The sequence below is a fragment of the Nerophis lumbriciformis genome, linkage group LG01 (genome assembly GCF_033978685.3).
Source record: "Nerophis lumbriciformis linkage group LG01, RoL_Nlum_v2.1, whole genome shotgun sequence".
Classification (NCBI taxonomy): domain Eukaryota; kingdom Metazoa; phylum Chordata; class Actinopteri; order Syngnathiformes; family Syngnathidae; genus Nerophis; species Nerophis lumbriciformis.
The window spans coordinates 5,731,771-5,755,690 of record NC_084548.2 but is presented as its reverse complement, the minus strand read 5'-3'; the positions used below and the strand labels follow the sequence as shown (position 1 = coordinate 5,755,690).

General features: G+C 43.6%; 1 protein-coding gene across 3 annotated transcripts in view; it reads left to right on the top strand.

The window, feature by feature from the left end:
- The window catches only part of tns2a (tensin 2a), a 220,920-nt gene extending 197,783 nt beyond the window's left edge, over window positions 1–23,137 (top strand). For 2 of the 3 annotated variants that reach the window (XM_061973993.1, XM_061974011.1), the window contains exons 17-28: window positions 2,341–2,457; window positions 2,531–4,042; window positions 4,116–4,281; window positions 5,411–6,432; window positions 10,109–10,240; window positions 10,335–10,430; window positions 15,212–15,289; window positions 15,380–15,457; window positions 15,550–15,718; window positions 20,890–20,958; window positions 21,168–21,197; window positions 21,412–23,137. In XM_061973993.1, the coding sequence (XP_061829977.1) occupies window positions 2,341–2,457; window positions 2,531–4,042; window positions 4,116–4,281; window positions 5,411–6,432; window positions 10,109–10,240; window positions 10,335–10,430; window positions 15,212–15,289; window positions 15,380–15,457; window positions 15,550–15,718; window positions 20,890–20,958; window positions 21,168–21,197; window positions 21,412–21,550 (3,608 nt within the window). In that variant the 3' untranslated portion in view covers window positions 21,551–23,137. The remainder of the gene's footprint in view (window positions 1–2,340; window positions 2,458–2,530; window positions 4,043–4,115; window positions 4,282–5,410; window positions 6,433–10,108; window positions 10,241–10,334; window positions 10,431–15,211; window positions 15,290–15,379; window positions 15,458–15,549; window positions 15,719–20,889; window positions 20,959–21,167; window positions 21,198–21,411) is intronic. The other variant, XM_061974002.1, reaches the window with a different exon arrangement.
- Window positions 23,138–23,920: the final 783 nt, after the last annotated feature.

Here is a 23,920-nt window from a genome sequence, read left to right as displayed (position 1 = left end):
TAGATTGTATGTTTATCTTATGATACCTCTGCATTGGTGCCTGTCGGTCGGTCTGTGTGTGTCTGTGTGTGTGTGTGTATGCACGGTTCGCGTTTGTCAATTTGCCATTTTTAACGGCATGGCAAATTGAGGCTGCTTTAAAAAGTACTTGAAAAAAGTTTAGCTGACTGACTTTGGCTAAAAAGATAGTTACCGTATTTTCCGCACTATAAGGCGCACCGGATTATTAGCCGCACCTTCTATGAATTACATATTTCATAATTTTGTCCACCAATAAGCCGCCCCGGACTAAAAGCCGCGCCTACGCTGCGCTAAAGTGAATGTCAAAAAAACGCTGCGCTAAAGTGAATGTCAAAAAAACGCTGCGCTAAAGTGAATGTCAAAAAAACAGTCAGATAGTTCAGTCAAACTTTAATAATATATTGAAAACCAGCGTTCTAACAACTCTGTCCCAAAATGTACGCAAATGTGCAATCACAAACATAGTAAAATTCAAAATGGTGGAGAGCAATAAATAGCAACATAATGTTGCTCGAACGTTAATGTCACAACACACAAAATAAACATAGCGCTCACCTTCTGAAGTTATTCTTCATTCGTAAATCCTTCGAATTCTTCGTCTTCGGTGTCCGAATTGAAAAGTTGCGCAAGCGTGGGATCCAAAAATGGCCGGCTCCGCCTCGTAGAAGTCATCGGATTCAGTGTCGCTGTTGTTGTGCAGCAGTTCTGTGAATCCTGCCTTCCGGAAAGCTCGGACCACAGTTGTGACCGAAACTATCTGCCCAGGCATTTACGATCCACTGGCAGATGTTGGCGTATGTCGACCGGCGCTATCTGCCCGTCTTAGTGAAGGTGTGTTCGCCTTCGGAGCTGTGTGAAAAAAGCCACCCGGCCTCTTCGCGTAAACTTCCCTTAACCACTCGCTCATCTTTTCTTCATCCATCCATCCCTTCGAGTTAGCTTTTATGATGACGCCGGCTGGAAAGGTCTCTTTTGGATGGGTGGAAGTTAGCATGGCAAGCTAGAACCACAGTGAAGGATGACTCCTCATTCTCTGTGGTGCGAATATTCACCGTACGTGCTCCCGTTCCACAGTGCAGTTCACAGGAATATCAGTTGCTGTGAAATACGGTAGTAATCCGTGTGCGGATGGAGAGATTGCGTCTTTTTATGAACCGGATCCTTGTCCTTTGTAGGAGCCATTTTGTGGTCTTTACAGATGTAAACAGGAAATGAAACGTACGGTGATATCCGCGCGTTTTTTCTTCTTCTTCCGGGGGCGGTGAAGCGCTTCCTGTTCTATGGGGGCGGGTGAAGCGCTTCCTGTTCTATGGGGGCGGGTGAAGCGCTTCCTGTTCTATGGGGGCGGGTGCTTTCCTTGGCGGTTGCTTGCGTAGAAGAAGAAGCGCTTCCTGTTCTACCGGGAAAAAAGATGGCGGCTGTTTACCGAAGTTGCGAGACCGAAACTTTATGAAAATGAATCGTAATAAAGCGCACCGGGTTATTAGGCGCACTGTCAGCTTTTGAGAAAAATTGTGGTTTTTAGGTGCGCCTTATAGTGCGGAAAATACGGTAAATCTATTTCTCAATCCAATCCAATCCAATGTATTTATATAGCACATTTAAACAACAAAAATGTTTCCAAAGTGCTGCACAACAATATTAAAAACAACATTCAAATATTATCCTTAGCTCCACCAATAACTGAATAAAAACAAAAACAAATATAAAACCAATATAAAAATAAATATCATTAAAAACGATTTTAAAAGGTAAAACCAATTAAAACAATAAATATAAATCAAAATGTAAAAACACAGAGGACCACACAACTCACATAGTGTTAAAAGCCAAAGAATAAAAGTAGGTCTTAAGACGAGACTTAAAACACTCCACAGTGGGAACAGTTGGAACATGGAAGGGCAGAATGTTCCAGAGCTTAGGGCCGACCACAGAGAAGGCCCTGTCTCCCCTGGTTTTAAGTCTGGTCTTGGGCACCATGAGCTTTTCACACAACTTCCTCTCACTAATGTTCGACATCATGTCTCCGCTTTGAATGCTCGCATAACACAGATGTATTGTCATAAAAACAAGGTCCGCTTTGCAAAATGAGCAAGGTTTTTATGATTTTAACATACGATACTACTGCGAGTGGTGGAAGTGCGTCTGTAAAAACACGAATCGTGACATCACGACCTTTGTTGACAAATATATTTGTCGCCGACAATTTTTATAGTCGACAATGTATACTAATCGTTGCAGCCCTGGCCGATGGTTTCTCTTGTCAATTGGATTAACTTGATCGCAGGACATGAATTTCAAGTGTTTGTCTCTCCGCAGGGCGCGAGTACCACAAAAACGACCCGGCTGTCACGGTGGATTACAACACGGCGGACCCAGTCGTTCGCTGGGATTCTTACGAGAACTTCAACCAGAGATACCAGGACAGTCTTGAGGGTAAAACATGACCGTGTCTCAGCTGTGTGAGACAATGAATGAAAAGGTATCAACGTTTCTGTGTTGGTGACAGACATCGCCCACACGAGAGGTCCTGTAGATGGAAGTCTCTACGCTCAGATAAAGAAGCGCCGCGGTCAAAGTTCTGGTTCTCTCTCATCAACCAACGGCAGCAGCCCCGGAGCGGAGGATAGACCCGATCATTTCCTCCCTCAACGTTCCGACTCCGCCCTCTCAGCCCATTCCAGCCCTTTCAATCAGTCATTCATGCACCCGGACCACCACGAAGACCCCATACGTCCACCGCCTCCGACCAGGCAGGAGCGAGAGGAGCTGGAGCGTCTCCTGGGAGGCATAGAGGGAAGCAGGGATGCAGACCGAGAGACGGCCATCTTAGATGACGGCGATTCCTCACCTTCAGAACGGAATGAGACGCCCGGGCTGAGTCGATCCTGTTCCTGCCGGGCAGGATACCGGTCCCAGCGATGTGCGGAACCCGGGTGTGACCGCACTCTCCTTATGCCCAATGGTTACTGCCTTGATCGGGCGCCCGGTACCAACGGGCACCACCGGGCGACTCCTTCTCACAGCCCCAACCCGGCTGCCCAGCCCTCACACATGGACCTGTGCCAGCACTACAGTCCACATCCGCAGCACTCTCTCCCACCTCCAGATCTGGTGTGGGATCGCCAGAGCAACCAGCAACACTTCCTGCACCGCTCCTGCTCGGAGGCCCCGTCGTCACGGCACCACTGTCCCTACCCTTCCCTTGACGCCCACAGCCACGCCCATCACCACCCTCTGTCCGCACCGTCTCGCCTTTGCTACCGAGAGGACGACTACGGCCCCTACCATCATCTTCCTCCGCCTCACAGCCACCACCATCCGCACGCCAAGTCCACCGCCAACGCGCCCTACCACGACATAATGCTAATGGACGGGCTGCCGCCCCCTGGCTGCCTGTGCAGAGACTGCAGCATCAGGAGAGAAGAAGCGGCGGCCTATCACGGCTTGAGGCTCGACCGCGGCGACAGTTTCCACTGGGACCGAGAGGCGGAGCTTCAGCAGAGGGAGGCGGGCCTACGAAGAGGAGGAAGCTCGGAGATCCACTGGGAGAGACGAGGCCGGGAGTTGTCCCTCCCTTGGGAGCGAGACAGGGAGGCGGAGCTTCAGTGGGAAAGAGAAAGGGAGGCGGACTACTGGCACAGGAGGGACGTCACTCCCTCCTACGGCCCACAGGGTCACAATCACCCCGCCTTCACCTTTGATCCCTTGCCGTCATGCCACCCCGCATATCCTGAGGCCTCGCGCTCCCACGCTCATTCCCACCTCGACCTCAAGTACAGCAGCAGCAGCAGTGGCTACCAGACGCCCCGACAGGCGTGTCCATGTTCACCGTACCAGCCATCGCCGTCCGAGAGCAGGGGCTACGCCTCGGGCTACCAGTCCGAGTCCACTTCGCCGCTGCCCCCATCCTCCGCACCGGGACCCTGCAGCCATAGCAACGGGTCAGCTGAGCATAACCACAACCACCACCGTCCACATCCAGACGCGCCGCAGTCATACGGCCCTGACTCACACACTGGTGAGTCATGCAGACGTACGTGTTTGTTTCCTGCTGCGACTAAACGTTGCGGTTTGTTCACTTCCACTTATAGACGGCCTTCGGAACTCCAATGAAAGTGTTGGCTGGAGAGACCACATCACCAACGGATCCTTCAGGAGGGCCCACAGAGATGGTCAGGGTGCTTGTTCCACCCCGTCCGACATGTCTGGACCGTCCACGCCCGTCCACTCTAGCAGTCCTCTTCGCACACCGGAAAGGTATCCCCTGATTTTAGGCTAGGTCTTTACCAACACGCATATTTGAACAAAACTCCAGCCAGCGTGAATACTTTCAAAAACTGAATGAATGTGTAAAAACATAGCTTTTTGGCTTGTGTCAGAAGAAACGTGTGACATTATCTAGTGCCGTGGTTTTCACCCAGTCCTACATCAGAAAACACTTAAACAAACATTCAAATACAGTAGCGTAGTAGGCCTAAATATTCATTAAAACAAACGCCTATTATAAAAAAAAGGTGAGAGGCCCGTATTAACCTTTTACATTGTTATGGTAAAAAATAGGGCAGCGTCTCCTCCAAGCAGAGGAGTTCAAGTACCTGGGAGTCTTGTTCATGAGTGAGGGAAGAGTGGATCGTGAGATCGACAGGCGGGATCGGTGCGGCGTCTTCAGTAATGCGGACGCTGTATCGATCCGTTGTGGTGAAGAAGGAGCTGGACCGGAAGGCAAAGCTCTCAATTTACCGGTCGATTTACGTTCCCATCCTCACCTATGGTCATGAGCTTTGGGTTATGAACGAAAGGACAAGATCACGGGTACAAGCGGCCGAAATGAGTTTCCTCCGCCGGGTGGCAGGGCTCTCCCTTAGAGATAGGGTGAGAAGCTTTGTCATCCGGGGGGAGCTCAAAGTAAAGCCGCTGCTCCTCCACATGGAGAGGAGCCAGATGAGGTGGTTCGGGCATCTGGTCAGGATGCCACCCTAACGCCTCCCTAGGGAGGTGTTTAGGGCACGTCCGACCGGTAGGAGGCCACGGGGAAGACCCATGACACGTTGGGAAGACTACATCTCCCGGCTGGCCTGGGAACGCCTCGGGGTCCCCCGGGAAGCGCTGGATGAAGTGGTTGGGGAGAGGGAAGTCTGGGCTTCCCTGCTTAGGCTGCTGCCCCCACGACCCGAACTTGGATAAGCGGAAGAAGATGGATGGTAAAAATTGGTTAAGCTTTAACAGTGTGCTATGTTTCTACCTGGTTTCCCTGGGTGGTGGGCAGGCATTTTTTAACATTTGTGTTGTCTTGTTTGCTAGAAACACTCATGGATTTTAAATGTGAATATTTCTAAAAGCTGTAGACAGGAATAATGAAACGATAACTTTCATTTCTCTATTTTAGTCCCAGTCCAGGGAGAGAACATGACGTCCGTAAAGCAGTCATCAGCAGTGACTCTGTGGCCTCCCAACCTCAGAATGGACATTATTCCTCTGAAAACATCGTCCAGCAGTCCTCAGAAATCCCATCAGTTAACAGCACTGACTCCTCATCCTCGCCACATGTGGCGAATGGCAAACCGTCGCACTCAGAATCCCACAACCACAGCACCGCACCGACTGTCCCGCCCTCGACAACACAACCGCAGCACTGCAGCCAGGTGGCGCCGTCATCAACACACAACACTTGTCTGGACTCTGTCGCCTCACATCCATCGGACCACCGCCACCAACCTCCCACCCTGGAGACTCCACACCCGTCCGAGGCTGCCGCCGTGCCGTTCTCAGCGTCCCAGGCGGTGTGCCACCCTCCGAGCCAGACTCAAGCCACCAACGCACAGGTCAATGGATGTTCTCCACCGCCCCCCAAAAGCAGCCCAGATACCACAAGTGCACCGACATCTCCACATCCAGCAGCTTCCGTCCAGGTTGCACCAAGTAGCACGGAGGGCTCCCCTGTCTCTGATAGCCCAGTTCCTGGTTTTGCCACGCTGGGTCGAAAGCTCATGATGAGCGGCTCTGAAGTCCACCATTCCAACCATGCTCCTCACCACCACCACCTAGAGCACAATCCCGCCATAGACGGCAACAAGAAACACTGCTACTCCTCGGCACAGCTCCAGCCGCCATCCACCTCCGGCTACTCCACCATCTCCATTCCACTTCCTCACCCTCAGCCGCCCCTGCCGGAGAAGAGACACGCACCCTCCCAGCCCGGGTCACCCAGTGATGGGCCGGAGACCGTGAAGTCAGGCACCGCTCAGCATCAGCACCACGTCACCTTCTCGCCCACGGTGGGGGAGATCGCACCCCCTGACAACGACGTTTTTGGGTCGGAGGAGCGTGAGAACGGGAATAGAGTCAGTGTGAAGTTTGTCCAGGATAGTTCCAGGTTCTGGTACAAGTCCGGCATCTCCAGGGAGCAAGGTAAAGCTTTTATTGCAACACCTTTTACAAAACCAGTGAAGTTGGCATGTTGTGTAAATCGTAAATAAAAACAGAAGGAAGACACGCCGATTTGAAATGTGGACACGTCCAATTTACATCAGTCCATCTTTGATGACCTCGCGGCGTTTCTGGGTGTTGTTGATAAATGGCTTTCGCTTTGCATAGTATAGTTTTAACTTGCACTTACAGATGTAGTGACGAACTGTAGTTACTGACAGTGGTTTTCTGAAGGTTCCTGAGCCCATGTGGTGATATCCTTTACACACTGATGTCGCTTTTTGATGCAGTACCGCCTGAGGGATTGAAAGTCACGGGCATTGCTGCTTACGTGCAGTGATTTCTCCAGATTCTCTGAACCTTTTGATGATATTACGGACCGTAGGTGATGAAATCCCTAAATTCCTTGCAATAGCTCATTGAGAAATGTTGTTCTTAAACTGTTGGACAATTTGCTCATGCATTTGTTGACAAAGTGATGACCCTCGCCCCGTCCTTGTTTGTGAATGACTGAGCATTTCATGGAATCTACTTTTATACCCAATCATGTTCCCAATGAGCCTGTTCACCTGTGGGATGTTCCAAATGAGTGTTTGATGAATATTCCTCAACTTTCTCAGTCTTTTTTGCTACTTGCGCCAGCTTTTTTGAAACATGTTGCAAGAATCAAATTCCAAATGAGCTAATATTTGCAAAAAGAAACAAAGTTCACCAGTTTGAACGTTAAGTATCTTGTCTTTGCAGTCTATTCAATTGAATATAAGTTGAAAAGGATTTGCAAATCATTGTATTCAGTTTTTATTTACCATTTACACAACGTGCCAACTTTACTGGTTTTGGGTTTTGTACCATAGGAAGTCATGGACATTGAAATAATCTGTTCCAGTGTCAATGCAAAACCTGCATCATAACCATAGTAAGTGTAAAAACCACTGTTCATATTTGGACATTGAGAGAGTACAGCTCTTAATGTACAGGGATGTGAGCATCTTTTGAGGACAATTGAGATAAACAAACAAGGAACATTTCCATCAGCACAAAGTGCTGCCACGCAAATCCCGAAATACAATTTTGAAAATCAAGACTACATTTCCTGCAATATATTTTACCTTTACATTTATTCTCATCTACCAACCTCTTTTGGCTGTCTTTTTGACACTTACATGTCCCATGTAATGTACCACACAACTATTTGTTTTTCTACCAAATAATGTACTAACATTATTACCATTGAAAATGTCATGTAAAATTGTATTACATGCATGCTAAAAACTCTGATTTGGCAACTCTATCCTGTAGCCACGCCCCCTCGGGTGATATATTTCCGGTGTTGTGACCTCTGTTTACATCCGTCACGTCAAAAATATACTTTCTCGCTGGCTACTAAGAAATACTCTAGAACACACTTCGTTTTATTTGGCCCTCGAAAGCCTGGAAATAATATGTATCAATAAAGTACTGTAACTTTTCTTACTAAATGTATTATTTATTTCTATTTTGGGAGAAAAAATATATATGTAAATTATGTTAACTTAAATATTGTCTAATTATGCAAACATTTGTTATCAAACATTCAAACCATTTTTTAAATATAAATAAATACTAATAATGATTTCTAAGCAAGTTATCCATCAAATTGTGCAAAGTAAATGTAGCAATTGATTTCATGGGGAAATTGTGAAATTTACTGTGGTTTTTACAGCATTTTTCTCTAAATGAAAAAAACAGTTTTTTTTTTTTTACTGTAATTAACTGTGGTGCCGTTTTGGCATTTACAGTTATACACCGAAAAATCTACAGTTGTTAATTTGCGGTAAAAAAACTTAAAAACAAACTGGCAGCTCAGGTGCCAAAATTTTACTGTAAAATTGCAGTTTTTTTTTTAACATAAAAAAAAAACGAATGTAAATTTTACAGTAAAATTCTGGCAACTGAACTGCCTTTATTTATTTTTTACCATAAAAACAGCAGTACTGTTTTTCCATTTACAGTAATACACACCAAAAATTGAGGTGAAATTATTGAAACTTACAATATTTTTTTTACATTTTAGTTTTAAAAAAAATCTACAAATAAAATGCATAAAAAAATTGTGTAATAATAGTATTCACTGTTAGAAGCAGCCCTGTGGGGCCAAACATAACTGCGATGTGGCCATTAGTGTAAACGATTTTGACACCGCTGATCTAGAACTACAACTGGTTCGGAACTAACAGTGTTCAGATAGTAATCATCCAAATATGATTAGCATCAAAATAGAGAGTCGTCAACGTTGTGACTCTGAAAGCAAACAGAGTAAGTAAGCTAGCAAAATGGTTAGCTAACTAGCGAGCTTGTTTCGGTGCTCTTGATCGTCTCCTCTTCCTGCAAGTCAGTGCTGTGTTTAGGCAAGAGGAACAGCCAGTACCTGCGGCCGAGGCGAGCGTTCAACACATTTTGTTTGGATCCTATTCGTTTTTTTCATTTTATTAAAAAACGCAGAATTTATATTTTGACGCAAAAATTCATGTTTAAAAACGTGCTGTGGAGGGTGGCGTGGCCTGCGAGCCTGCCGCGGAACGGGGTGTTGCCAGGACCGGCCTCGAAGACAGCGACAGGTGCGTAGATGGCCCAGGTGGGCCTTGTTATCTAATCACCTGTCGCCTTTATTAGCGGCAGCCGTGATGAGACGAGTAGTCGCGGTTGGAGGACGCAGCAGACAAAGACACTTTGCTAAAAAGCAAAAGCCTCTGCACCTTTTTATGAAAATAAAACGGTGTTATACCCTGAAATTCCTGGCTCTCCTGGCAGTGTGTGGTGGTCCGAAGAACCCACTAGAGGGCAACCTCTACATTTGGCGCCCAACAAGCCAGACCACCACACACTGCCAGGAGAGCCAGGAATTTCAGGGTATAACACTGTTTTATTGTCATAAAAAGGTGCAGAGGCTTTTGCTTTTCAGCAAAGTGTCTTTGTCTGCTGCGTCCGCTCAGCAGCACCTCCAACCCCGACTACTCGTCTCATCACGGCTGCTGCTAATAAAGGCGACAGGTGATTAGATAACAAGGCCCACCTTGGCCTTCCACGCACCTGTCGCTGTCTTCGAAGCCGGTCCTGGCAACGCCCCGTTCCGCGGCAGGCCCGCAGGCCACGCCCCCCTCCACACGTGCATTACCGCGTTTCAGCGGACATTTCACATGCAACATCAACGACACAATGTCTACGCACAAGAGTAACTAGTTCACTACTAAAGAACTGACATTGTAGTCCATCCATGCATCCATTTTCTACCGCTTGTCCCTTACGGGGTCGCGGGGGGTGCTGGAGCCTATCTCAGCTGCATTCTGGCAAAAGGCGGGGTACACCCTGGACAAGTCGCCCCAACACAGATAGACTGACCACATTCACACCCTAGGGCCAATTTAGTGTTGCCTTACTGCTTTAATCTAGGTCCACTTAGTTCTTTTCTTAACATTCCTTGTTGACGCCAGGTTAAAAAAAGTGCAGTTAATCCTTGTTGATAAACGCCAGACAAAGTCATGCTGATGAGCTGGAATTTAGAATCTCAGGTCACATATTTCCCCCAAACAAAAGGTTTTGCTCTTACCCTAAGTCTAAAAAGAGCTACTGTGTGTTCCACCACTCCAGTCGCTAACACCTTGCTTTCGTTTAACCGTAGCAATCGCTGCTTTGAAGGAAAGAGACCCTGGAACCTTCCTGATCCGGGATAGTAATTCCTTCCAAGGGGCTTATGGCCTGGCACTGAAGGTGGCCACGCCCCCTCCTAACATCAACAACCACAGCAGCAAAGGTAAAAAAAAACAACAAAACCAGATTATGTTCTTACTTTGCTGTTTGATCTCAAAGTTGTGCAGAGATCTCAGTGTATTACTCTGTCGCTACAGTGGGCGACCCTCTGGAACATTTGGTGAGACACTTCCTCATTGAAACGGGCCCTCGAGGAGTGAAGATTAAAGGTTGTCAGAATGAGCCGTACTTTGGTAAGCCTTACATTATTATCCTGTCTCCAAGTACATCTACCATGGCCACCCATACTCTAATAAAGGTCCATCTGTGGTGTGTAAAAGTAAATACAGTAAAGTAAACCCTTGTTTGTCACGGGTAATTGTTTCTGGGCACGACCATGGTGAATATTTCTACTAAAGTAGGAATTATTAATCGAATATTTTCTTAGCGAGAGCATAAGAAATAAGGTTGCTCAAGAAAAGTAGCTGGATGATAAATCACATCCGAAACGCAATTTTCAAGTATTCCGATTCAAAGTTGATTCATCGTTTCTTGAAGAAATTAAATATAAATAATAATAAAAAATTGAGAATCAATTTCTAAAATTAAAGCTGCAAGCAGCATTGGTCGGGCCCGCGTATTTGGCAGGTGCTAGTCCTAAGTGTCCCAATACTTTTGTCTACTTTTAGTCTCAAGTGTCCCAAGACTTTTGTCTAGTGTACCTACCTTGTCTGCATTGTGTGGGCACGTTGGTGCTTCCTGCTTTTAAGCAGCCATCTTAAAAAAACAGCAGCGCAGCAGCATCAGCGCAGCGGGTCTTTGAAGGGTCATAAAATCAAAACCGGAGCAGGTATTAAAACGCTGTTCTGTTATTTTATACACAAGGGTTTAATCTCTCTCCTGTGTTAGTTTGAAGCCGAAACGACAAACGCGCTCAGAGGAGATAGTTTTTGAAGGAAGGTGACCGGTTTTTACAAAAAAATTGTTTTGAAGGGGGAATAGCAGGGGTTGTCAATTTATGAAATGTAGGTCTAAATGAGACCTACATAGAGGTTTTTGTTTCATGTCTCTCCGACCTTCCCAGGGAGAGTTACAGGCAGGTTTGTCATCCGAGGAGCAGTTTTTTGTGCGTTTCATTAAAAAATTGCGCTAGAGCACAATTTTGAGATTTGGGGTTAGGTTTTTTTATTAGATCACAATTTTTGCCAGTCCTGATGTGTGTGTTCAGTTCGGTGAGTTTTGAAGCATGTTAAGGGGGTCAAATTACAGCTCAAAGAGGCAAAAGTGACTGTTTTTAGTACTTTTTTGTCTTGAAGGGGGAATTGCCAACTTCCTGTTGATTTTTGCCCGAGAATATACTATTATGAAATCTAGGTCTAAGTCACACCTACATAAAAGTTTTTGTTTCATGTCTCTCCGACCTTCCTAGTGGGAGTTACAGGCAGTCTAGTTGTTTTTTTTCGTAGGGGGCGCTAGAGCGCAATTTTGAGTTTTGTGGTTCGGTTTTTTAAAAAAAAGGCAATTTTCGCAGGTCCTGATGTGTGGGTCAAATATGGTGAGTTTTGAAGCATGTTAAGTGGGTCAAATTACAGTTTAAAGTGGCGGCGGAAGAATAAAGAATAAAGAATAATAAAACCTTACAAATTCAATAGGTCCTTATGTCCCATTGTATAAGGACTCCCTTTGGGAGTCCTTATACAATGGGACATGCGGGCCCTAAATAGTTTTTGCGGCCATCTCTGTACTTCGTACGTGTTGTACGTCAGCAGCCAAGAGGAGCTTTAATTGTTATACCCACAAATAAACTGCGAGAATAGTTTTGAATCTAATAGGAATCGAATCGTCACTCCAAGAATCGGAATAGAATCGTGAGTTGTAAGATTCACATCCCAAATTTAAAAAAAACTTTTAAATAGGTTTTTAACAGCGTAGTAACACCCACATCGTCACATTTATACTCGTAAAGTCAATCAGCGGCCATGTTACTAAACAGTTTGCTTTGATTGGTTTTTCTTCCATCTAGCGCAAGGGTGTCAAACTCAAATACAGAGTGGGCCAAAATTTAAAACTGAACAAAGGTTGAACAAATTAACCTTTTAATAGGGACCCAAACAAGTTTTGCATTGAATATTGAACAAGCAAGGCTTATATAACTTTATAGTGACATGCAAAATTGAGTTTCAAATAATAATAATAATAATTAAAAATATCAATGGCATATCAAATACAATTTAAATAAAAATTGAATGCCTCTTTTCTGTTTGGAGCCTTCTGAGGTAAATAACATTAACTTTTTCCACAGGCTAATACATTTGAAAATAAAATAACAATGAATAAAACAACCATTCAGGACTTTAAACTGCTCAGTTTGCAACACACTGATCTAATCTGATGTGCCCAAGCCAGATACCTGCCATATTTTCTTGGATGCTAGTTCATTAATGTCGGGGCTCAGGCTTTGAGCTGAGGCAACCTTCATTATCGAATGAAGGTGTTCATCAGTCATTATATCTCGTAGTCCACCCGGATCACAGTTTTGGGGGCGTGCCTTAAAGGCACTGCCTTTAACGTCCTCTACGATCTGTCATAGATGAAGGCTTTTCATCCATTTTAACAAAGTGCCGGCCCAGTCACAAGATATGTGCGGCTTCTGTACGCACACACACGTGAATGCAACTCACACTTGATCAACAGCCATACAGATTACATTGAGGGTGGCCGTATAAACAACTTTAACATTGTTACAAATATACGCCACACTGTGAATCCACACCAAACAAGAATGACAAACACATTTCGGGAGAACATCCGCACCGTAACACAACATAAACACAACAGAACAAATACCCAGAACCCTTTGCAGTACTAGCTCTCCCCCCCCCCCAAACACACACACACACCTTGTAGCGTCCCGGAAGAATTAGTGTTGCAAAAGATTCTGGGTATTTGTTATGTTGTGTTTATGTTGTGTTACGGTGCAGATGTTCTCCCGAAATGTGTTTGTCATTCTTGTTTGATGTGGGTTCACAGTGTGGCGCATATTTGTAACAGTGTTAAAGTTGTTTATACGGCCACCCTCAGTGTAACCTGTATCGCTGTTGATCAACTATGCCTTGCATTCACTTGTGTGTGCGTGCAGAAGCCGCACATATTATGTGACTGGGCCAGCACTCGTTGGACTGGATGAAAAGCGGGCGTGACGATTTTCGGGAGGGGCACTGAAATTTGGGAGTCTCTCGGGAGGGTTGGCAAGTATGAGAATTAGCGGTGAATGGGTGTTACCGCGGCACCGCCGCAATATATAATCGGCGGGCCAGCTCTAGTGTTAATTTGATATCGCCTCAAGGGCCAAGTGAAATTACACGGCGGGCCAATTTTGGCCCGCTGGCCAGAGTTTGACACCCATGATCTAGCGGCTAATACTACAATAGTGTTGATATTTTTTCCCATATTTGGTAATTTTTTTGCATTAAAGTACTTAATTTATGCGAAAAAAATACGTCGGATATGCTTAGAAAACTACGATCCGCGATAGGGTGAAGCGGCAAACTTCTGCATACACGGGTGTGGCTGTAAGCAACCTCCTGATATTTTTTTTTTTTTTTTTTTTACAAACTACATAACTCTGCATGCCCTTTGAAAATGTCGCTAGTCAGCTGTTGGTGCAAAACTCCCACGTGTTAGTTCAATCAATCAATCAAAGTTTATTTATATAGCCCTTAATCACAATTGTCTGAAAGGGCTGCACAAGCCACGACGACATCATCAGCTCAGGACCCCATTTGTCGTATTGTTTTTGCTTTCTATTTCTATTCTAACATTAGTTCTATTGCTGCTGTGTTGCGTAATTTGCTTGTCAACTAAAGACCATGTGGTCAAAGAAAGCTTTGTTTTCCTTTTCAACTTTTCACCTGTACTCCAAATTATGATTAAAAAAAATGTAAACTTGAGTTTTTAAAGTAGAGAAATCATTTTTTTCCCCCAAAGATTGTCAAATTACCTCTTTACGATTTAGGTATAAACATCCAAGCTACACTGCAAAAAGTGAAATCTAAGTAAGATGAAATATCTCAAATAAGGGTGATATTTGCTTATTTTCTGTCTGATAAGATACTTCTTCTCACTAAGCAGATTTTATGTTAGAGTGTTTTACTTGTTTTAAGGGTTTTGGTCCTAAATGATCTCAGTAAGATATTACAGCTTGTTGCTGAGATTTGATGACCTATATTGAGTAAAACATGCTTGAAACTAGAATATCAACTGTTGCAAAGCTGTGTTAGTATAAAACTACTTTTTTAAAGTAATAACTTCTTCAAGCATGAAAAAAAAAATCATTATGCCGAGCGCATATCATTATGTCAAGATAATGGCACTAGCATTTACTTCATTTAAGAATATTTGTCAACATATTGAGCAAAAAGGTCTAATTTTTTTCTACCAAGAAAAGTGCACTTGTTATTAGTGAGAATATACTTATTTTAAGGTATTTTGGGGTTCATTGAGGTTAGCTAATTTGACTTGTTTTGGAAAGTCTTGACAAGCCAAATTTTCTTGTTCTATTGGCAGATAATTTTGCTTAGTTCAAGTAAAATGCCCCTAATTTTAGTTTTTTTCTTTTTTTTTTTACTTGTTTTTGAACACTGACTTTTTGCAGTGTACCTTTGGTATGGATATCACCAATTTATGGATGGAGCCGCCCTCCTTGTCGTGTACTCACTGTCGATGCTGACACACCAACAGTTGTTGTTATATTATCCTCTCTTATTAATCTACTTATTAATTTCACGTCTTACGTTCTGCTGGTTGCATGGCCATTTTTTTAAAGTTTGAAGCTACCTTAGTGGTTAGAGGTAAGCTAATTTTACTTGTTTTGGAAAGTCTTGACAAGCCGAATTTTCTTGTTCTATTGGCAGATAATTTTGCTTAGTTCAAATAAAATACCCCTCATTTTTGTATTTTTTTTTCTTGTTTTTGAACACTAACTTTTTGCAGTGTATAACTAGCATGTGACATGATTGTTTATGTGCATTTGTAGGGAGTCTGTCTGCATTAGTCTACCAGCACTCCATCACGCCCATCTCTTTGCCCTGTGCACTGAAGATCCTCGAAAAAGGTCAGCAGGCTTCAAAAGTCTAACTTGTGAATCGTTACAGTGTATGCACCTTTTTCTGACATCAAGTCATGGTGGTCTCCATGTTGTCAGATCTGATAGGAGACGTGCAGGAGCTTCAGCCAGTGAGCAACATCAGCACCGCCGCTGACCTCCTCAAGCAAGGAGCAGGTGAGTGCAGTCTGTATGCTCTAGAATTGTGATTACAGGGGAGAGGGATGCCGTCTCGTTGTTCATTTGACCGACTCATCGTTAATCCTCAGCCTGCAACGTCCTCTACCTGAACTCTGTGGAAACGGAGTCTCTGACCGGCCCTCAGGCCATCGCCAAGGCAACAGATGCGACACTGGGCCGCAGCCCTCGTCCCGCCGCCACCGTAGTCCAGTTCAAGGTGACGTCGCAGGGCATCACGCTGACGGACAGCCAGCGCAGGTACCAAATATCACCTTTAAATAGATCGTACATTTTACTCGGTTTTGGCAGTCATTACATGTAAAACTAACAACTTGGGAGTACTAGTGTACGGTTTGCAATCCTCCCAAATATAAATAAAGCCAATACTTTGAGGAGTAATATTCATGCCGAAATGTAAGGTTTTTAGGATTTTTGTCCATCCCAAAGTATACTTTGCATTTATCTGAACGGGATTGTCCGTGGTGGTGAAAGGCCCTCCCCCACGACATAATGTCCAATCACTGTTGTGCTTCTCCGTCACATTGTTGTAAGTGGAGCCCAAAAGAATAAAACATATTTGAAAAATATGGCCAGCACTAGCATAGAAGTTGAAAGACAACATTTCGAAGAAGCAGCAACTTCATTCAAATGCGCCTCGTGAAAGATTGGGTTTCACTGCTGGAGCTCATTTTGTCTTGCATGGGGAAATTCTGCCCTGACTGCGGACTCGCAGGCACAGAATGAATAAATGACTGTTTCCAGACTGGGAGAATAAATTTACTGTACCTACTAAGTTAATCAGAAGAGAAAAAAAATTCTACATGTTTATATTTTTTAATCGCACTGTTTACTGATTCCAGTCTTCATATATATTATGTACTAAAAAAACCTCTACAGGCACTTTTTGTTCAAATCATTTTTGACTTTGGATAAAAACAATGTGTTCCTGAAATAATAATTATGTTTTTTTTTTGTGTTGGAACACATTATTTCACATTACCTCAAATTCCAAAAACACTTTAATGCACTGCTTCTTAACCATAGCCTGGGCCAAAAATATATGTTTCTCAGCTGTGGTCCGTCTGGGCCGTAGCGGAACTCAGTCGTAATACCCTTTTCACCACTTCTGGCAGTATAACAATCTCAAAGCAACTTGAGAAGTCTAAAGCTAAAGTTTCTTCAGCGCTAAAAATTATGACTAAAGTGGTGAAGCTGTATTTTCATCCATCCATCCATCCATTTTTTACCGCTTATTCCCTTTGGGGTCGCTGGAGCCTATCTCAGCTACAATCGGGCGGAAGGCGGGGTACACCCTGGACAAGTCTCCACCTCATCGCATTTGCACTTAAATTTTATTCACAGTTTATTTACGAAACATATTATTCCTAATCATTTAGTTAGAATTAAAATTATTTTAGTGACGCATAATTGTATGTACATTTATTTTGTATCAGTTTTCATGAGTCCCTTCTTTGGCGGTATATTGAATTGGTATTTATTATTGTAATCAGCCTAAGCTAAGTCTTAATTTTTGTGATCAACACATTGTTTCATATCAATTGACAAGGTTGTAAACTGTAATTATTGAATAAGGACAAAATAAAGAGTATGAATATTATTAATTCAGTGTTAATATTTTTGTAGTGGAAAAGTTGGGCCCTAAGGTCAAACAGGTTAAGAACCCTTTCCTCTAATGTATTTTCTTTAAACACAAGCTATTTGAGTTAAAAACTTCAAAGAATAAAAACAAAACAGAACTAGAAACAGTGGCCAAAACACCAGAGTTACTTGTACTTTTGCACCACTATTATTATTTCTTGTGCATTTATACACATTTTATTTTTTTATTAGAGTGGAACTGTGATTTACGAACTTAATTAGTTCTTAAACATGGTTAGTACAGCGACAAGTTCATATAGTGAAGCAGAGTTTCCCATTAGAAACAATGTAAATATGAATAATGGGTTCCAGCCTCCATCCATCCATCCATCTTCTTCCGCTTATCCGAGGTCGGGTCGCGGGGGCAGCAGCCTAAGCAGGGAAGCCCAGACTTCCCTCTCCCCAGCCACTTCGTCCAGCTCTTCCTGTGGGACCCCGAGGCGTTCCCAGGCCAGCCGGGAGACATAGTCTTCCCAACGTGTCCTGGGTCTTCCCCGCGGCCTCCTACCGGTCAGACGTGCCCTGAACACCTCCCTAGGGAGGCGTTCGGGTGGCATCCTGACCAGATGCCCGAACCACCTCATCTGGCTCCTCTCGATGTGGAGGAGCAGCGGCTTTACTTTGAGCTACCCCCGGATGGCAGAGCTTCTCACCCTATCTCTAAGGGAGAGCCCCGCCACCCGGCGGAGGAAACTCATTTGGGCCGCTTGTACCCGTGATCTTGTCCTTTCGGTCATAACCCAAAGCTCATGACCATAGGTGAGGATGGGAACGTAGATCGACCGGTAAATTGAGAGCTTTGCCTTCCGGCTCAGCTCCTTCTTCACCACAACGGATCGATACAGCGTCCGCATTACTGAAGACGCCGCACCGATCCGCCTGTCGATCTCACGATCCACTCTTCCCTCACTCGTGAACAAGACTCCGAGGTACTTGAACTCCTCCACTTGGGGCAAGATCTCCTCCCCAACCCGGAGATGGCACTCCACCCTTTTCCGGGCGAGAACCATGGACTCGGACTTGGAGGTGCTGATTCTCATCCCAGTCGCTTCACACTCGGCTGCGAACCGATCCAGTGAGAGCTGAAGATCCTGGCCAGATGAAGCCAACAGGACCACATCATCTGCAAAAAGCAGAGACCTAATCCTGCAGCCACCAAACCAGATCCCCTCAACGCCTTGACTGCGCCTAGAAATTCTGTCCATAAAAGTTATGAACAGAATCGGTGACAAAGGGCAGCCTTGGCGGAGTCCAACCCTCACTGGAAACGTGTCCGACTTACTGACGGCAATGCGGACCAAGCTCTGGCACTGAGCATACAGGGAGCGGACTGCCACAATCAGACAGTCCGATACCCCATACTTTCTGAGCACTCCCCACAGGACTTCCCGAGGGACACGGTCGAATGCCTTCTCCAAGTCCACAAAACACATGTAGACTGGTTGGGCAAACTCCCATGCACCCTCAACGACCCTGCCGAGAGTATAGAGCTGGTCCACAGTTCCACGACCAGGACGAAAACCACACTGTTCCTCCTGAATCCGAGGTTCGACTATCCGGCGTAGCTTCCTCTCCAGTACACCTGAATAGACCTTACCGGGAAGGCTGAGAAGGTTCCAGCCTCGACATAAGTCAATATTTTAGTGAAGGTTTGTAGCCTTTGAACACATTCAAGGGTACAAACTTTGAACACAAATGTGTTCAAAGGGTACAAAATTTGAACCTAATGTGTTCAAAGTTTTGCCAATAGCTGATCACCGTGATAGAACTCAAAATTAATCGCGATCACGATCATATAATGGCCCAGCCTTAGTACACAAACTGAAAAGCTGAGAAGTGACTAGGAAGGCAGACAAGGCCACGCCTCTGGTGCAATGATGAGCCTTGAGTTTTGCCTGGCAGGCATGTAAAATGAATGACTGAATTAGGGATGTCCCGATCCAGGTTTTTGCACTTCCGATCCGATACTGATATTGTTTTTGCACTTCCGATCCGATACCGATACTGACCGATAATGGCCTATCCGAGCATGTATTAAAGTTTAAAGTTATTTAGCCTACTTAGTTGTCAGAATCATGTTGAAAAGGGTTTTAGTACTCTTGATAACAACTAGCCAGCTGAATTAGGGGAGTTTGAATAATACACAATGGTTGGTAATAAGAAACTGACCTGTTTATTCAAGGACAAACACAAAATAGACAAAATTATACATGACAAACAGAAATGGCATCATTGAACTAGGGCTGGGCGATATGGCCTTTTTTTAATATTGCGATATTTTAAGGCCATATTGCGATACACGATATATATCTCGATATTTTGCCTTAGCCTTGAATGAACACTTGATGCATATAATCACAGCAGTATGATGATTCTATGTGTTTTGATTGATTGATTGAGACTTTTATTAGTAGGTTGCACAGTGAAGTACATATTCCGTACAATTGACCACTAAATGGTAACACCCCAATAAGTTTTTCAACTTGTTTAAGTCGGGGTCCACTTAAATTGATTCATGATACAGATATATACTATCAGATATATACTATCATCATAATACAGTCATCACACAAGATAATCACATTGAATTATTTACATTATTTATAATCCAGAGTGTGGAGGGGGGCGCCGGATGTAAGTGTCAAAAAGACAGCCAAAAGAGTTTGATATGAGAATGAATCTAAAGTTAAAATATAGGGTAGAAATGCATCCATTTGCAGGAAATGTAGTCTTGATTTTCAACATTTTCTTTTAAGGCTTGCATGTCTACATTAAAACATTCTTCTTCATACTGCATTAATATATGCTACTTTTAAACTTTCATGCAGAGAAGGAAATCACAACTAAAAAAATCACTAATTTTTTCATACGGTGTTGATCTGGAAATTTTTGCCTCTGCATTTTGATGGTGTGGACGTGTGGCACCGAACGGAGATAAGCGTCTCGACAGACGTTATAATATTTGAACAATGATGACGAAAACTGTTTTCTCTTGTCGTGTCGGTGTGTCGAAAATTGTTATGCGCTTATTTTTTTATTTGATTTTGTGCGTGGCATATAATTGCTATGCGCAGAGGACGTTTAAACAGTGCGCAATTGCACAAGCGTGCACCTTAGAGAGAACATTTATAAATAAAGTTGATTTGATTTGGTCACACGGCTGCGCTAGCATCACAGCTAACGTTAGCCATGCTGCTACCTCTCTGCTCGGGGAGGGCTTATACGTATGTGATGTATGACGTGACAGTATGTGACGTGTGTAAGAAGGTGCGCTTGCTGTCTGTGAGAGGGAGACACAGGAAAGAGTGAGAAGAGCCTGTCGTGTAATGCCAGCAGCTAAAAGCAACTGCGTTAGAATCCACAGACCTGTGGATGTGTTGAAGGTGTGCTGGAAAATGCGGAACGGAAATTATAGGGAGCAGCAGAAAAGTGGAATGTACTATTTAAATAAAACACGGAGCAGAGGTTTTTTTTTAACTGGATCTGGATCGGCATTTTCCCATGCCTTGCCGATACGCATTTTTTTGCAAATATCGGCGGCCGATTCGATCCAAATATCGGATCGGGACATCCCTAGACTGAATGGAGCGTTCGTACACAAGAGACATGGTTCGCACATGGAGGTATATTTGGCTCGATCTGAAAGTTCACAAATAGAGGGGTTCGCAATCAAGGTTCCACTGTATATTATTATACTTACTTTGATCATGTGAGTTGATTAGCCCTGTCCCCAGGTCTAATGCACATTGCTGTCACACATCTTCTTCTAGGGTCTTCTTCCGCAGACATTACCCAGTGAACAGTGTAACCTTCAGCAGCCTCGACCCCAAGGACAGGAGGTACAGACAGTAGACCACCCTAAACATTGTTGAAACTTTAACTAACCTAAACTCAGCACCCTGGATCACATGGCTGCATCTGTTGCTGTGATCCTGGCATGGTTGCTTGTGTATGTTCCACTTATGAGCTGCACGATCAGGAGTGTGTGTGTGTGTGAGCATGCTGGCTGCAGCTGCCTGAGCCTGCTCTTTCTTTCTCGTTTGAATAGGTGGACTAACACAGACAACACCACTGTTAAGTAAGTGCTGTTGTTTGTTGACTGGTATGACAACGCATGTGGTAGATAATAGTAATAATAGAAATGAGCTATAATGATGCACATGTGTCTCAATAGCAGTTGCATGGCATCAAGACTGTATGCCTGGCAAAAATATTCATTAGTGGAAATAATAATGTAACATAGTGTTAATCTTCGTGCTAACATTCTTCCATATCTCCTATCCTCGCTCAAGAGTTTTTGGTTTCGTGGCCAAGAAGCCGGGCAGCATGGCGGAGAACGTGTGTCACCTGTTTGCCGAGCTGGACCCCGAACAACCGGCCGCGGCCATCGTCAACTTCATCAACAAGGTCATGTTGTCGCAGCGCCGGTAGATCAGCTCATGGGACCGTTTTCAAGACCCAAAAGTAGAATCGTTACATCTTTAAACAATCCACGTCATCGTCTGCTGGGCCTCTTATCACAAAGCTGCTTCTCTTATTACGTCGCCATGGAAACACTGAGCATGGAGATGATAACCTGCTGCTGTAGTGCAGATAGAGTTCAAAGGATCAAGTCAATAATATGAGTTTAGTCCTACAATACTTGGCTACAGGATAGAGCGTGAACCTCTAAATCTATCTTTAAATTTCACAAAAGCACTTAAAGGAAGGTATGTTTTGTAGGGGTGTAACTGTACGTGTATTTGTATTGAACCGTTTCGGTACGGGGGTTCCGGTTCGTTTCGGAGGTGTACCGAACGAGTTTCCACACGGACATGTTAAGTAGCGTAACACACGTTGCGTAAACAATGCACACCAAGGCACAACACACGGCATGCTAGCAGCTAACGGGCTACGATAGACTGACCATACGTCCTCTTTTCACCGGACATGTCCTCTTTTGCAGAGCTGTCAGGGCGGAGTTTCTTAAATGCCTCAAATGTCCGACATTTTGAGTTAGGGTTGCGTGTATTTTCAATGTACGTTCAGGGTTAAGAAGGGGTTAAAAACAAAACAAATTGTGCACGCAGCAGCATTCGTGAGGGAGGGGCAGAGACAGAGAGAGAGAGAGTTATGATGAACGCGCATGCGTCGCCAGGCTCTGCTTTTTATCCATAGATTTATCACATTTAATTTTTTATTATCTATAGCAGGGGTGTCAAAAGTGTGCCCCGGAGGCCCTCGACACATTCTAAAAATACTATTAAAATAAACAAAAACATAACAAAAGTGAAATAAAAAAGCTTAAAGGTTAAATGTCATTTAGAAAAAGTTGCAATGTTGACTAATAAAACAATGCTGTTTTTTTTTCTTCTTTCAAACCGTCATTGCTCAAAACATAATACTGAATCAAAATCAATGTTATTATGAATTATTGACCTATCCAAGGTTCCGATTACTTCACATCAAATATTCCACTAAGAAAAATATTTTTGGTGGAAGATTATGCAAATTTGGTAAATAAATAACCCCAAAATTTATATTTTGTTGTTTTCTTAGTGTACGGAAAATGAACCGAACCGTGACCTCTAAACCGAGGTACGTACCGAACCGAAATGTTTGTGTACCGTTACACCCCTAATATTTTGTTATTAGTTTTTACTTATCGGAATATGGTTAACTTATTTTTACACTTGTCTGACAGTCGGGAATGTTATCAAAAGTGACATACAATATGTGAGTTTAAGATCAGAGTCAAGTATGTTTTTTTTTACATTAAAACCAAAAAAATCTGCCTTTTCTGTTTATAAAGGTGCTTTCTTAAGGACATTTTGACTACTTTCAATTCCACAATTTCCTGTGGGAAATAATATAAATGTTAAACTGTAAAATATGTGACAACTATAACATTTTCAATTGGATCGTTTCGCTAAATTGTCCCACTTTCTCCTCATCTCTCATTTTTACACACTTTGGAGAGTCCCACAGATGGAAGTGAAGCAGCTTTGTGGTACCACTTGCCAGGGATGATCATAACCAGCTTGGTTAGTGCATTTGTAGCATCACAAACTATATTAACGCATCATAACCGACAGTAAACGAGACCAAAGACCTGTTATATATCTTGTTGTTCCTTTCTCAGCGCACATGCAGGAAGTGTGTTTCCACATAGACTCTTCTTATGTCAAACCTCTAACGACAATCCTGTTTATCTCCCCACTCACTTCATGACAACAAACGGAGTCTAGTGAGCGCATGTTACATTCTTTTAACAAAATGTGTGTGCAGGAGGTGCTTTGAAAGTATTTTATGGACTTGGAGTGTCGCTCTTAATTAAAAGGAATGTAAGTGAAACTGATGTGAGGGAGATAAGGCAACATGAGGAAAGGCGTACAGTGTTATTGTACAGTTATTTTAGTGACTTTTTCCACACGCTTGTGTGTGCAAGTCACACGGCGGCCAAAAAAATGTTCTTAACCAAAGATGAAGCACTCTTTTTATGAATTAATAAGCTTTTTATCCAGCTATATTTTTGTACTTAATGCCTTCTTGTATCTCTGCTATGCATTTATTTTAGTGAGAAAACACACTACGTTTATTACAGCAATAATATATTGTGGTCTTTGTATTTGCCTCTGTGTTGATCTCTATATTATGTAGTAATATATTTTCACAAGCAGCTATAGGATCATGTATGAGACATACAGTAAAAAGTTCAAAACTGATATTCTGCTATTTTGTATGCAAAAAAATAAGGAAGAATAGAATAAAGTGATGATGATGTGGTACCTTACATGCTTGTCATTCATGGCTTCTTTTTTT